General features: G+C 51.6%; 1 protein-coding gene across 4 annotated transcripts in view; it reads left to right on the top strand.

Moving 5' to 3' along the window:
• The window catches only part of LOC144951463 (SWI/SNF complex subunit SMARCC2-like), a 111,218-nt gene extending 97,119 nt beyond the window's left edge, over positions 1-14,099 (top strand). For 3 of the 4 annotated variants that reach the window (XM_078881756.1, XM_078881753.1, XM_078881752.1), the window contains 3 exons: positions 1,677-1,816; positions 2,851-2,985; positions 11,061-12,056. In XM_078881756.1, the coding sequence (XP_078737882.1) occupies positions 1,677-1,816; positions 2,851-2,985; positions 11,061-11,246 (461 nt within the window). In that variant the 3' untranslated portion in view covers positions 11,247-12,056. Of the gene's footprint in view, positions 1-1,676; positions 1,817-2,850; positions 2,986-11,060; positions 12,057-12,102 lie in introns of those variants that run through there. The other variant, XM_078881755.1, reaches the window with a different exon arrangement.
• The last annotated feature ends 1,984 nt before the right edge of the window (positions 14,100-16,083 follow it).

The following is a 16,083-nucleotide window of genomic DNA, read 5'->3' as shown; positions in this document are numbered from 1 at the left end:
ACTCGTTTTCCGTCGCCTCTCGGCATCCGCCTCCACCTACCCTGCACACAAACTACTTTATGTCGCGTGTAAAGAAATGTACAGTCGAATACAATATATTATTCACGTACAATATATGACGTTTTTATAGTGTACTCTTTCTGTATAATTTATGTTAAAGTTTACTGTTGTACACTAGTCTTGAGTACAATATTTTCAGTAATTTAATGTAATGTTGTGGGTATGTCTAGGATGAAGATGCACACATTAACACAGCTTCACTATTGCCTCTGTTGTCTTAACTACCTCGCCTGCTATATATGAGGTCATGGGTTCGATACCGACACCTGTATATTTAGAGTTTGTATGTTTCTCTCCCTGTGGTTGTGTGAATTTTCCTCCGGGTCCACCAGTTTTTCCCTCCACATTTAGAAACATGCGTTTAAAGTATTTGGCTGATAAGCCACTTCATTGAGCTATAATTTCTGGCCAGGTCGCTTCTGAAAAAAAGCTACATAGCTCAGTGGGTCTTACCTGGTAAAAAAAATTATAGTTTAGCTCATGTGAAAAAATTACTTTGATTACATCGTTTCGATATTCGCCGTCGCACCTTTGAGGAACGCATCCCCCGACATAAACGGGGGTGTTACTGTCGTATGTTTACAGTGGGAGCAGTGAGTGCTGTTGAAGTGAAGTTTAAACGTACTCACCGAGTCACTTCAATAAGGTCTTTGGCCATCCAACTTTCCTAATTTCGTGTCACGCTTCCATAATTGACGTGGTGCCAGCAACAGAAATAACAGTTGCACCAAGATTCCATATTCACTGAATGGGTTGGAAATCAAAGTTAAAACTTTGCTGCACTTGTTAATGCCATTTTTGTGGATATGAGGCCCATGATGTTCAGGCACACATGCATGACCCAGGGAATATTTTTTACAATGGGTATGAACACTGATGTCCCACACAATTTGAACAGTATTTTTAACTTTACGTGAGAGAATGTGGCGCAGGGTTGTTAGGTATGTAGCCAACCATCTTAATCGGGCGTAGTGTCGATATGCACATTTAGGAACATCTGCTGTGTCATTATTACTGTTTGTGGGATAGCCTAGCCATGATTTATGAAGGGCGTTTATGCATTGCTGCCAAAGTGCATTGTTTGCCAGTTTTGGTTTGCCTCGTAATTTGAGTTCATGGAATTTTTTACTCCTTTGTAGATCACAATTTTGAACTCAATTATTCATGCACAACAATTTCATGGCAACATTTCTAAATTCAGGACACAATTTTTTTTTTATCAGATGCTGTCTTGCTTGTTATACCCCCTCCCGACCAAATAGAAAATGCGCAGCTGTTAAGGTTCGGACATTTACTGTTTCCTTGGTTAATCCCGCACTGCCAATACCAATACCCGCCATTCGCCACTCAGTGACGGTGATGTCACCATGGCGCCTATGCCAGGCCACGTGAAGTGTCGAAGGCTCACTGCTGACAGGTCATGGGACAGACCCAGCAGGTGCCATAGGTTGACCGACTGACTGGCAGATGAGCACCACCTGTGCCCCCTACCCTGCCAACACTGCAAGCAGTTGTGCATCTGCGACCACAACTGGTCTTTGTCATTGACGAATGTTTTGTGTACTATGTATGCTCTCTAATAACTCCAGCCACACGCTGTCTGTTACTCTGATCAGGTGAGGAGCAAGAAAATATGTCCAGCAGAAGCAAGGCGGAGACTCCTGCGGAAGCCCTAGGCTTGTCGGCCTTGCCAGATGCCAGCATCACTGCAACGGCTGCTGCTGCTGCTCTCATTGCAGCTGCTGCCAAGGCCAAGGTATTGCACTCGTCGCACTGTTCAACTCCACTGTCTCTCCCCGGGTCGTTTTATGCGTGGCAATAAAAAAAAACTCTGTGGGTGGAACCACAGCGGAGAGAGAGAGGCTGCATCTTGGCCAGAACGTGATCCACGTTTCTCCAAGGCGGCGATGCAGATTTCTGCTATTACGAGTGAGCAGCAAAAGTATGTATGTATGTCTGTTCAACTTCTTTTTCGCACCGCACGTAACCAACCATGCTAATCGGAGGTGCGTTGAACGGACAACAAACTGAATCGGACGGGAAGCCTCATCTTCACCCACTACAGTTGGGTCCGTCCAACTGTGGCCAGGCAGACATTGTATTTGACTCATTTGCATCGAGCATTAAACGGCCAACCCACTACACTCTCGTTCTATCCCATGAGGACAAGAGTATTGAGGGAGAAAAATAAATCATGGGATTCAACCATGGCGTAAAAAAAAACAGCACCAGAGTTTGAGCCACACTGACTGACAACTTGGTCTGTCTCAGCCTAGCCCATCCTTGCCTGACATTCACGGGGAGTCCTGAAAAGTCTATTGGTGAACAATGTGGCCCAAACCTCCACTGGAGGAGGTGACTATATCGGCAGTCATCATCGTTTAACGGTGGCCCATTTAACATTCATAAAATACGTTTTTTTTGGGGTAAGATCGCCTATATATAAATGTGTTGTTAAACCTGCCACCACCCAGCACAGCCCAATTATTGAGGCTGTCACGTAAACAAAACGTGGAAATTCGTTACTAGTTCAGCACACTGGTGTGGTGGAGAGTAAACCCACAACATTTATATTTCCAGTATCGTGACAGTTTGCCGGTAATTACGAGGCAACAGACAGAATTTTGGAGAAATCCTCCTCCTGTTTCGGTCTTCAAACAACGTGTTGCGTTGTTTCGCTTATATTAGCATTTACCCGTACGATGCCGTGCTATTTGTATTTTTTTTGGCTCCTATGTATTGCTCACTTCAATATTTATATTTTTGGTATCCTTGTTTTTCCGCTTAAAGCAACTGGCAGCTGTAGAGGAACGCAAAATCAAGTCACTGGTGGCGCTGTTGGTGGAGACCCAAATGAAGAAGCTCGAGATCAAGCTGAGACATTTTGAGGAGCTGGAGACCATCATGGACCGTGAGCGGGAGTCGGTGAGTCACTTCTCATTGTCTCCTGGCAGGTGAAAACGGTCGCAGCGATACACCCCCCTCCCCCAGTTTTCGTCGGAGGGGGGGGGGTTTGATGCTTTCCTGAAAGGTGCAACGACGAATATCGAAACTACGTCAATGAAAGCGATATATCGGGAGACGTAGCCTGCATGCCACGAGAGCTAAGCAATACAACGGAGGGTACGGTGATGCTGTCTGTTAATGCACGTGTAGTAGCATTCACGACTCTTGGACGCCGGAGTTGGAGGCACACGGGTTTATTACACACAGCACGGTTCTGGCATACAACACTAGAGGGGGTGTCGGCCCCCTCACCCGGCTAGCTGGGGATACACGCGCTAGCTACTTTCTAGCCTGCCTCCTAGTCCTCCTCTAACGGGCTAGGGGAGGCTATCTGGCCCGACACTGGTAAGTCGGGCCCGGTACCCTGAGTCCCAGACCAGTGCTGACAGGAGCACCAGCTCTGGATCTCGGGACCACGCCGCTGGCTCGGTCCTGTTCGGCCCTGATAAGGACGGCGAACCAGGGGAGTCCAGGGCTCTAGCTAAGACGTCTTCAGTCTTCACTGGTTAGCTTAACAAGAACCCCGAGCCCTCCGATACATCCCCTTTTATACCCAACCCCCTGCTGAGGGGTGGGGCCCCCCCCGGGGTGCCTGGCGCGGACGTCATAGAGAGCACCTCCCCGTGCACTCACGTAGCCCCGCCCACTGTGTTTGTTTGCCCTAAGCTGCCATGCATAACGGGCTCTCTCTCTAACACCCCTACATCACCCCCCCCCGCATAGCTTGCAGCCGTCCCGGCTGCCAACACACAAAAAAAACGACAATAAAAGCGCATTTACCCCCTGACCGCGCGTGTGCCTCACTATTTTTCAACAATAACAAGAACAACAACAAGAACACAACAAGAACGCAACAGCGAGAAGAGAAACAACCCGACGCACCCCCCCCGAATAAATACGAATTCCGTAAAAACAGCCTATATACAATTTGCAGGGAATCCACCACACACACAACACATGGCGAACCCAACATATGTACATCCAATGAGCAGGGAACACACAACACACAATGAACACAACCTATGTACACATCTTCCGGCCTCACAACAGTCTGCACATTTTAGCGCGCGTCCTTGCAGCGGGCCCCTCACACGGGGTAACCCCGGGTGGCGGACCGTCAGGTGGCAACTGTCCGTCTTGGAGTGAGTCCTCATCCGACGCCGCTTGACCCTTGGCATCCCCAGGAGGGGTGATCGGGCGTGAGCCCGTCACTCCTGATGCACCTGGAGGTGGCACAGCCGGCAAGGCCTTAGATGAGAGCGACGGAGACGGACCCAGTGAGTCGGTCGACCCCCCACATGTTTGGCCACGCGTGTGTGAAGTGGGGATGTGTACCGCAACGAAGGGTTTTAATCTAGAGGGGTGCACGAACCACCGCCGCTTCCCCCATTTGATGCGCACGCACTGCGGCCGCAAAACCTCGACCACCTCCACAGGGCCCCGCCACGGTCGCACCAGCTTAGAGGAGGTTGCAAGTGGCACCTGGGGACAGTGCAGCCATGCCTTGTCCCCCGGCTTCCACTACAGCATGTGCGCCCGACCCAGTCTGAGCCGCTCATTCGCTTTCTGACGGAGGTCAGAGTTTTGCATGGCAGCATCCCGTGCCTCTGTTAATTTGGCCAGATTAAATTTTACATGGTCAGCCAATTTAGTTTTTCCCTGCGGCGCGGGAATCTGCAGCTGGGCACGAACAGGCGGGTCAGGTTAGCGGCCGTACATGAGGTAGAAGGGGGAAAATCCCGTAGCTGCATGGGGGGCCATTCAGTATGCCGCCAAGACCCCTTGAATTTGCAGGTCCCAATCGGTCTGTGAGTCCGAAACCTACTGTGACAACATTGACGTGATGGTGCGATGCAGATGCTCGACCATCCCGTCAGTTTGCGGGTGATACGGGGAGGTACGAATTTTCTTCGTGCCCAGGAACACACAGACTTGTTGGAGTAGTTTGCCGGAAAAATTTCTGCCCTGGTCGGTCAGCAGCCGCTCCGGAGCACCTTTGTCCAGGACGTATCCCTGAACAAAGGCCTCCACGATGGCTGCTGCCGACTGGTTGGCAAGGGGCCAGGCCATAGGCCAGCGCGTAAAATACTCCACACCAGTCAACAAATATCTATTGCCCCTGGGGGTGGCGGGGGATGGGCCCAAAATATCCAGGGCGACAAGCTCATTTATTCTGGACACTTTGATTGATTGCAAGGGTGGGTTAGACTCCTGTGCCGGCGGTTTTCGTTGCGCGCACCGAGGGCATGACCCCAATAAATCCCCGACATCCCTCGTCATGCCTGGCCAAAAAAAATCACGTTGTAGCAAGGCGAGGGTCTTTTGGGTCCCCAGGTGTAGGAGGCGCTCGTGAGCGGCCCACACCACCTTGCCCCGCAACCCAGAAGGGACCACCAGCCGGTGTCGATGGGATTTCCCGTCCCAATGCATCAGCAGACCTTGCACCATTTCCCATGCGTTGGCACCACCCCTCCCCCGCCCAGCACCGCCGACGCGACGATGCCACCCGAGGAGGGAGGTATCCTCCATCTGGAGGCGCCCCCATTCAGTGACGGGCAACCCCAACAGGGAATATTTTCCCTGTTGTGCGATCGAATTAGTAATCAATGTTTCGTCGTCGTCGGCGGCCGCCAAGACCGGAACCGATATGTCCCCCGGAGGCCTGCAACGTCCAGACCCCAGGAGGCATGCACATTCGGAGGTGGTTGGCATGCGCGACAGAGCGTCCGCATTGGTGTGACGAACGCCCTTACGGTAGGTGGTTTCAAAATCAAAGTCCTGGAGAATCTCCAACCATCGAGACAATTGTCCCGATGGTTGTTGAACTCGCAGGGCGTACTGTAGTGCCGCATGATCTGTGCGGACGGTGAAATGCCGACCGTACAGATATGGGCGGTACTGTTGGATGAAATAGACAATTGCCAACAGTTCCCGACGGGTGACACAATATCTCTGCTCCGCAGGAGCACCCCTGCTCCGCAGGAGCACCCGTTCCACGCCGTAAACCACCTTGGAAAGCACGCCCCCAATACCCGTGTTGCTCGCATCGGTGTCAAGCAAAAAGGGCTTAGAAAAATCGGGGTAAACCAAGGGAGGAGCTTTCACCAGAGCGTCCCGAAGGGAGCGGAAAGCAGCCTCCTCCTCCTGTCCCCAGTGGATCCGAACCCCTTTTGACGTTAAAGCGTGTAGGGGTTTCGCAATCGTCGCAAAATCCGCGACAAACTGTCGGTAATAGGACGCGAAGCCAATGAAACTCCTGACCTCCCCCACCGAGGTGGGAGTCGGCCAGGAGCTGACGCACTGCGTTTTGGCGGGATCGGTAGCAATACCTGAGCGTCCCACGATGTGTCCCAAATAACGCACCAATTCGCGTAATAGATGACATTTTTGGGGTTTGAATTTCAAATTAGCAGCCCGCATCTTTTGGAAAACCGCCCGCAACCTCTGGAGATGTTCGTCAAATGTTTTACCAAAGACGATAACGTCATCCAAATAAATCAAGCACGAGTCCCATTGCAATCCAGCCAAAACTAATTCCATCAAACGCTGGAAAGTTGCCGGCGCTGAGTGGAGTCCCATCGGCAACCGGTTGAATTGGAACAGGCCCGTGCGGTGTACGGAAAGCAGTTTTAGGCTTTGAATCATCGTCCAGAGGAAGCTGCCAGAATCCCGAAAGTAAATCCAATGTGGAGAAGAATCGCGCTCCCGCCAAGGCGTCAAGCGATTCGTCCATCCGTGGGAGCGGGTATGCGTCGGCCACCGAAATTTTGTTAAGGCGCCGAAAATCAACGCAAAACCGCAACGAGCCGTCCTGTTTCTTAACTAGGACGATCGGCGCTCCCCAAGGGCTGGTGGAAGGAGAAATGATGTCGGCGGCTAACATGTCATCAACAGCCGATTTGACATGGTCCTTTTCGGCGGGACTTAACCGAAAAGGATTCTGGCGTATCGGCGCGCTGTCACCCGTATCAATATGGTGACGCAGCAGATGAGTGCAGCCCAAATCGTATTTGTCCCGACTGAAAACGTCGGAAAATTCCCGCAGTAGTGCTTTAAGTTGGTGACGCTCTGAATTTGACAGGTCCGTCGATCCCGCACAAAGCGCCTCGAGCCACCCTTCATCGCTGTCCGAATGTGATCGCGGCGCAGAGACAGCGCTCACGTGATTCGCGACGGGTTCCTCACAGGGCACCGGCGTTGCGTGAGCAAGCACGGTCCCCTGTGGGACCACCACCGTCTGCGAGCCCACATTGAGGACCGCGATGAAGGGGTCTCCGTCCCCTCTTACTATGGTCTGGGCCGGAAGTAAATGAGGTCCACTCACCCCGGCCCTAGACGGCCCCAGCAGAACCCCCTGGGCCCCAATGCCCTTAGCGAAGGGCCGCCGAAGTTTCAAAGGAATCAACATTTGTGCCCCCGGAGGAACGCGCACCGTTCTATCTACGAACGCCGGCACCGTCGCGAACGCCGTCCGACTCGTAACGGGGGATGGCAGAAACGCCATTCGTCGGCCCGACAGGAGCTCAATGCATCCCTGGTCGATTAATATCCTAATCGGCATTTTGGCCAGGAAGTCTGTCCCCAGCAGGCACGGAATCGCCAGCGAGGAGGACACAAAAATCGGCCCAGACAATTTAATATCCCCGACACAAATTTGGGCTCGAATTTGTCCAATGATGCCAAGTGAGCCCCCATTCGCAGCATAGAATGGCACGTTAACGGGCATCAAAGGACGGCTCTGGACAGGGAGAATATTGTAAATCAATTCCGAAATAATGGTCGCCGATGCTCCCGTATCGACCAGGATGCGCACCTCAACCCCGTCGATGTGCCCCACAACGGCCGACGACCCCGACGATGCGGCTACAACACGATGGGCCAACACGGACCACTGGCTGGGTTCGATATGAGTACCCAGAGTGGTGCGTGTTGGTGCGATGGTGCGCGATATCGACCCCCCATTTGCTGCGGTGTTTGAGTGTGTGACGGGCGTGTGCGTGGGCCAAACATGGGGGTGCCGCGACTCGCTGGGTTATGATGATGGAGCTTGGGAAGAGGGCCGGCGTCCCGTCGAGGTGTCGTCTCCCGCTGCCGAGGAGAGCGGCACCCCGAGGCGACATGGCCCCGGATGCCGCAGTTGTAACAGCGCGGGAGCGCTGGCGACGACGATGGATGGTCGAGATGGCTCGAACCGCCCCGGTCCGCCCGTACTCCCGCTCCCTGCTGCCGTTGATGGTCGATGGCGCAAATCTCTTCCGCCGGGAGGGTGGCTGCAGCCACGGCACGCCCGCTCGCCGCCTTGCTGGCCTTCCGTCGTTGCGCGAGCAGGTTTGCGTGGAGGAGTCGTGCCGCTTGGAGGGAGCACATCTCCGCGTCGTCTTGTGCGACGATGACGATATCCAGGTCGTCCGCCAGCAGGAGTATCTTTTCCGTAACCATGGCGTCGACCCCTTCGATGTCCATCCGTGGAAAGGCCGCCTTCGCCAGTGCCAGGAGGCTTGTGCGGTACGCCAGGGGCGACTCCTTTGCCCCCCGCTGGCGATCGTAAAAGAGTTGGCGACAGTCCGACGGCGGACCGTAGACTGCAGCCAGCAGCTGCATCGCCGTCTGCAGCGTGGAGCGCCTCTCCTTCGGTGCCGATGTTAGAGTGGCGAGGGCGTCGCTGTCGAGGAGTGCCGGCAGCGCGCGGAGAGCCTCGGCGTCCGTCCACTGTGCCATTTCCTGGTGAGCGAGGAAGCGCCGCTGGAAGCCGCCCCAGTCGCCTTCCTCGCCCACAAATTCTTTGAGTGGAGGTAGTCGCTGATGTAACGCAGCGGCTGCCGTGGAAGGTCGCACTCCCCCGTCCCCCTCACCCGGCTCTGCCTCGGCGCGAACAACCGATGGCATCGCCGGTCGCACCCGTGGTGACGTGCCGTCCATTGGTGATGACGCGGCAGGTACTGTATGCCCGCCGTTGGACTTGATGCTCAACCCGGCCACGCCCTCAACAGCAGCTGCGGCGATGGCGGGATTTTCAAAGTGGTGCTCCGCCGAAATAGCGGAAGGCGCTGTGGTCGCCGGCTGCCGTCGCCCCGTGGCGGTCCAGCAGCCCCCAGCTGTGTGATGTGGTCCAGCATGGCGGCAGCGGCGTACAGCAGCTCCGCCAGCTTAGCGTGCGCCTCCCTCAGCCCCTCTGTCGATGGCTCCCCATTCTCCTGTTGTTGCGGTGTGGACGCATCCGACCCCGACTGCTCCGTGTTTTCTTCAGCCGTCCCGGGCTCCCCGACTGCAACGGTGTCCTCCCCCTCCGGTACCCTGACTCGAGCTGTCCGGCGCGTGTCCATGTTCGTAGATCTTTACTTCTGACACCAGATGTAGTAGCGTTCACGACTCTTGGACGCCGGAGTTGGAGGCACACGGGTTTATTACACACAGCACGGTTGTGGCATACAACTCTAGAGGGGGTGTCGGCCCCCTCACCCGGCTAGCTGGGGATACACGCGCTAGCTACTTTCTAGCCTGCCTCCTAGTCCTCCTCTAACGGGCTAGGGGAGGCTATCTGGCCCGACACTGGTAAGTCGGGCCCGGTACCTTGAGTCCCAGACCAGTGCTGACAGGAGCACCGGCTCTGGATCTCGGGACCACGCCGCTGGCTCGGTCCTGTTCGGCCCTGATAAGGACAGCGAACCAGGGGAGTCCAGGGCTCTAGCTAAGACGTCTTCAGTCTTCACTGGTTAGCTTAACAAGAACCCCGAGCCCTCCGATACATCCCCTTTTATACCCAACCCCCCGCTGAGGGGTAGGCCCCCCCCCGGGGTGCCTGGCGCGGACGTCGTAGAGAGCACCTCCCCGTGCACTCACGTAGCCCCGCCCACTGTGTTTGTTTGCCCTAAGCTGCCATGCATAACGGGCTCTCTCTCTAACACCCCTACATACGCATCTTCATCCTAGTCGTACCCACAACGTTACATTAACTTCGTAAACAAACTATACTCAACACTAGTGTACAGCGGTAGACTTTAGCACAAATGATACAGATACAGTACAATAAAAAAAAACATCAAAATGCCAGACATTAATAATATATTGTACTCGATAATGCATTTCTGTATGCGCGACGCAAAGTAGTTTGTGTGCAGGGTAGTGGGTGCAGATGAAGGCTGAGAGGTGGCGAATAACGAGAAAGGACAGATGACGATGCTGTCAGCGATGTTAATGTGCGTTGAGGCGACGCAAATCAGGTTGCGGTGTTAATAAAGCGACGCTGTATTTACGAAACGACATCAAAGGGGGAGACGTAAATTGGGGTATCACAAGTATAGTAAATAGATCAGCGTCTCGTAGAGAAAACCTTAGAAAATCAGTTTGACGGAAAGAGTGATCAGTTGGTACGAGAACTGGTTCAGGATGAAAGGTTATTGATAATTCCTAGAAGGCAAAAGATGTAGATTGGGCGTATATTAAGAGGGGAGGAAAGCTTGCTTTACAATTTGGGAACATATAAAGTAGTTTTGAAACTAATTTTGACATTGTATGTGAAATGTAGCAAACATATACAGGCGGTCCGGGCTTTAAGGATGTCACAGCGCGTTCCTAGAAAGCCAGTCATAAATCGGCCCCTATTTTCCCCATAGACAGTAGAAGCAGTAGAAACATCATTTGCCGATGTGTTTTTTCGTTTTATCAGCCATATTTAAGAGGGTTTATTTAATAGGTACAAGTCCATACAAAACACTTAGATAATAACAAAGCTCCACGCCAAGTCACATCGGAAACTGGACTGACTGTTCAAATCCGTTCTGAATAGTGTCAGAAAGTGCGTCGTGAATCCAGTTTCTGCGTCGCAAACCGATCCATGGTGGCATTGTGTAAACGTTGTAAATCGGACTGTCGTAAATTGGAGACCACCTGTACACATAAAACTGCAGGATATTGCATTGATGTATGGTGTGTGTTGAAATTAAAGCTCCCCGCGCTTGCGTGCGCCCCCATGTACCTGCTTTTTGTGAGTGAAGCTGGAATATCAACGGCAACAGCTTCTCTCGGATCGCAGCACCTTTCACTTGGAGCAGATAAAGCTGGCCGAGCTGCGTGCAAGGCAACTACAGCAGCAGCAATTGCAGCAGCAGCAGACTTGTGGACAGACAGGAGAGCACATTGGAGCAGTGCACACTCAAGGTAGCAAACAAATAAGCTTGTAGCTGGATGCCGTGCGGCCAAGACTGTTATCTGTTGTTGTTGGTTCCCTTCGGTGTGTTAACCCCGTCTGGTCAAGAAACCACTGTGAAAACATCATACCTCACCCGAGCCCAAGGACAGAATATTTTACCACAAAGATTGGGCAAAATGGTGTGCTCCCCACGTTCATCCAGCAACCCAACACCTGACAATTGCCGTCTGTCGTATTTTCGGTCCCTTTGAAGAATGACATTTCATAGGAAAAAATGTATTATCAAAAGTGAATCATGGGGATTGTTTGATCATACTTCACAATGCTGGTCAATGCGGGATGGAGGAATAAAAAAAATCATTTTCAATACCTTGGGGTCATAACAAGCCAGAGTCCCCACTTTTTCTGTTATGATGCATAGTATGGCATGTATGTATGTCGAACTTCTTTCGCACTGTACGTAGCCAACCATGGTAATCGGAGGTATGGAGGAAGGACGACAGTCTTAACACCTAAGATGTAATGAGACTCATCCACATAAACGCATCAACTTTTTTCGCACCTCCGATTAGCACAGTTGACTACGTATCGTGCGAAAGCAATTCAACATACATACATTCACATCATTAGGAATAATATGATTTGAACTACACGAATCTTACACTGTAAACTATCTTAAAATGATGCCTACCGTGCTTGACTCGTGTTGTAAGGAACATCCGTGTTTTTTACATCGTTGACAATGGCACTGACCACTTAAGCACGTTGTCGTGATTAGGTTTCCCTAATAGAGCACGCTGCTGAACTGTGAACGAAGTTTAAATTGAGTTCAAACGCACATTGTGGTGCTTCTTGTTGATGTGTTGTTTTCTCACTTCCTCCTGCAGATCAACCGTAGCGCTTGGGGAGGAGAGTCAATTCCTGAAGCTGTTGACAAATATACACTGCATTGTTGATGTATATTCAAGAGGCTCAGAAATGGACACAGCCTGTGACTGATTGTAGCCAGATTTGTTTGTAACACTGTTCCGGAAATTATTTTGGCAAGCCACATCCACTTATTTTGTCCTAATTTTTAAAAAGTTGTTTAAGGGAGAATAGGAAAAAAAGGGGACGGTAATCTAGGATTATTACCAAAAAGCAAACCTTGTACTGTTGTGGTAGTGCCGTACGCCGGTAATCTCTCCTCCCTGAGCCAGCCTGAAAGTGTTCTCTGAACAAAATTTGAGTGCGGCCCTGGACACAGCGTAACCCAAGTTGCTCAATTGTAAATGGTTCATTTTATTACATTCCTCGTGTAACTTGACCTCTTGTTGTAAAATTGAGGCTTGTAAAAATGATTTAAAGTATGACGAACAGCCTTTGTGTAAAGCAAGGTGGTAAGTGTGTTTTTGTAAGGATTGGTACAAATGAATTTTGTGAATTAATGATGTGGCACAGTTACCCTTTTATAGGATGTGGCAGATGTTATCCACTCAAGTTGCATAAATTCAGGGTAGGGGCACGGCACGGTTCAGATTGTGTGTATGCAAACTGTTTTTACATCTTGTATATTTTTTACGCAAAATCAAATGTTTGTCTTCTCTCCGTAATGAAATATGAGACGGGTTAAGACACCTACCCTAATTTAACTGAAATCTGTGAGCCAGTGTTTTTGTTAAGGTTGTGCTGTTTATTCATATTCATTAAAGCAATGTTAACGTCTTCAGATACCAGACGTGACGTAAGTGAGTGAAGCCGTATCCTGTCAACTCCTACATCATTTTAGCATGACTTGAGCATTTTAAATGTGCATCTATACAGTTTAAACTATATTTTAGTTTACGAGGTAAGGCCCACTGAGCTATGTAGCGCTTTTGCAGAAGCGACCTCGCCACAAACGATAGCTCAACAAAGTGGATTATCAAGTGGAAATGTATTACAGCCAAATACCCTAAACACGTGATGTGGATTCTAAATGTGGAGGGAAAAACAGGACCCGGAGAAAAATCCACTTGACCACGGGAAGAACACGCAAACTCCAATATCCAGGCGTCAGTGTCGGTATCGACCCCCTGTGTACCAGGCGATATACTTAACATTTCACCACCCACACCATAGAGTAATAATATGCCGGTTGGTATTCTTTGTATTGGCTGAGAGCCCATACGCTTTCTCAAAGGATGCATTAAATTACAGATCCACACTGTACCCAGAACAAAAGGTGAATAACAAACTCTTGCATATTGCTAACAAGACCACAGTTACTGAAATGGTGGTGTTTAATATACAAGTAATAATGTTTTTTTACGTTAATAAGTAAACTGTACAGTGACTTATAACTGAAATTATGTTGTAGCTTAATTTGTCGTGTTTTTATTTATATATTTTAGTCTTATACGTGTAAACTATACCATTTTACATGTAGCAAATGCTACGTGAACCCAGTGGTAACGTGCCTGTTCTCGAGGCATAACTTCCGTGCCTCTTGCTACTTTCGTAGCCGGTGCCTGACTTGCAGAAGCTGTTGTACCTCCTCCCATCCTTCACGTGACCCACGTCGTCATCAAGCTGGCTCAGCCATCCAGTCATCGTGACCCTAATCCATTCTCTGGGAGCCGCCCCCCTCCATATGGTCTTCAGATCCACATCCCTAGAGATTCCACGGTCTCATTAAGAGTCCGCATTTCTTTTGGAGTTCCCTTACGCCAAATCACCGTGCTGCTTTGTTATGGTAATAGGTGCAGTGCTGCAAGTTTATTTTTAATGGTGTTGAAATGCGTTTTGTGAGCAAGGATTGACGCACCCTCCCAACTTCTGGGCAACCCATGAGCACCAATCGGCCTTCCTGCACTAAGGGGCCGCCCATAAATGACGTCACGCACCTAGGGGGGGGGGTCAGACTTTTGTGACGAGGGGGGGGGGGTGAGAAATGTGACGTCACATCAAAATGCGCAACTTTAAATAAATATAGAATTCAACGTTTTTGGGTTAGATCACGTTATTTATAAATGTGCCGTAACCCTCCACCACCCGACACGGCCAATCAGCAAAAAAGTGTCACGTTGACAAAAGACAAATAGTTCACTACTTTCGCCCACCGGTGTGTTGAAGCGTGAAACGACAACATTTACAATTGTTGAGTACGACGTTTCGCTGGTAATTGTGATTTAAAAGTTTTTATTAACTTCTCAGCGAAAATAACAAAGAAACCCAACGAAAGCAACACTTGGAGTAACACTCCATCCCAGGCGTCTCGACAGGCCCCTTCCAATCTTCATCCCATCCGCAGGCGCCCCCACCTACAATACAACAAAGGCCAGCCACCGCAACGCCCACCACCCCGCGCCCCCCTTCCCCACCGTCGCCACCACCATTCACCCTCGCAACGCTCCTTCGCATCGCCCTCCCCCCCCCCCCATGTCTGGGCATTCCTCACCTGCACACCTCAGTAGGCCAGTTAAATACGCACGGCCACCCCTCACCGTCCCTTCCCCATACCCACGGGCCCTCCCTACCCCATCCTGGGTAGGGGCCACCTCCACTTTACGCCCGTGGCCCTGTGTCCCAACCTTGCCCGGTCCACTTCCATCACCCTTTCCAGCAACCTCCTCGCCCATTGACGTACCCCCACAGGCAGCATAGGGGACCCGTCCAGCTCCTTTCTGCGCGCCCCCCACAAAGCCTCCTTCGTCGCACCTATTATGGCCCACGCCCGGTCTCTGTCTCCCTCCCCCACCCCCCTCAAGGCACCCCACAATGTCCTGCTCAGTCACCTACGCCGGGTAGTACCGGTTCAGCAGCGGGCCGTTCCTCCATACCTCACGCGCAAAGGGGCACCTCACCATTGCGTGTACCGCATCCTCATCCTTGCCGCAACCTCTCGGGCATTTGGGGGAGTTTGCTAATTGGCGGGCGAACATGAAGCTCCTTGTCTCTAGCCTATCCCGCACCGCTAACCATGACAAGTCTCTTTGCTCCTTTGTGAGTGCCTTTGATGCGGTGTTCTTCCATACTTGCCAGTATACTGCTCTCTTTACCCCTGCCACCTCGCAGGCCTCCCCTTTATTCACTTCTGCCATCACTTTCTTGGGGGTCCATGGGCCCCTTTCCTGGTGCAAGCCATACTCCTTTATGTAATCCCCCACCACCGTATGCAGCCATCCCTGTGGCCAGGCCAGAGGCGTGCCCCTCGTCAGCTGGGACATCCCGAGCCCCCTCATTAACCACTCCAGACGGTACCTCAAGTAGCAGGCTGCCTTCCCCCGGGGTGCTTCTGAGTAGAACAGCCTCAGCGAGTTGCACACAAAGGTTGAGAGCAGGACCCGCGCCACATCTGGGGCCCCACTCCCCCCGTTCTCTACACATTTGCACATCGCTACCCTCTTTACCCTATCCATCCCCCCCCCAGATGAACCTAAATAATGCTGACATCAGGCTCCTTATCGCCCCCTTGCCTGGTGGGTATACATATGCTAGATAATTAAGGGTCGGCATCACCTCCGTCCTCACTACCATGAACCTTCCATCGACAGCTTCCTCCCTGCCCACCTTCGCAGCTGCTCCCTCACCTATCCTATCTTCCTTCCCCAGTTCCTCTCCGCTGACTTCTCTCGACAGAAGTCTATACCTAATATCCTGACCTCCTCTGTCCTCATCTCCAGCTCTGGGGCCGCCCCTCGAACAGTCTCGAGTCTCCAAAGACCATCAGCGCACTTTTCTTGGCGTTTACCTTCAAACCAGAGGCCCATCCGAATCGTCTCGTCTCTTCCCCGGCCCCCCATACCGATGCCACGTCCCTGCAGAGGATGACCACGTCGTCCATGTACAGCACTACCTTCCCCTGTTCCTTGTTCCCTGGCACTGTCACTCCCCTGATCCCCTGGCTA

Source organism: Lampetra fluviatilis, chromosome 62 (assembly GCF_964198595.1).
Source record: "Lampetra fluviatilis chromosome 62, kcLamFluv1.1, whole genome shotgun sequence".
Classification (NCBI taxonomy): Eukaryota; Metazoa; Chordata; class Hyperoartia; order Petromyzontiformes; family Petromyzontidae; genus Lampetra; species Lampetra fluviatilis.
Note: the sequence above shows the minus strand (reverse complement) of the source record. Positions and strands in the feature narration are given on the sequence as shown.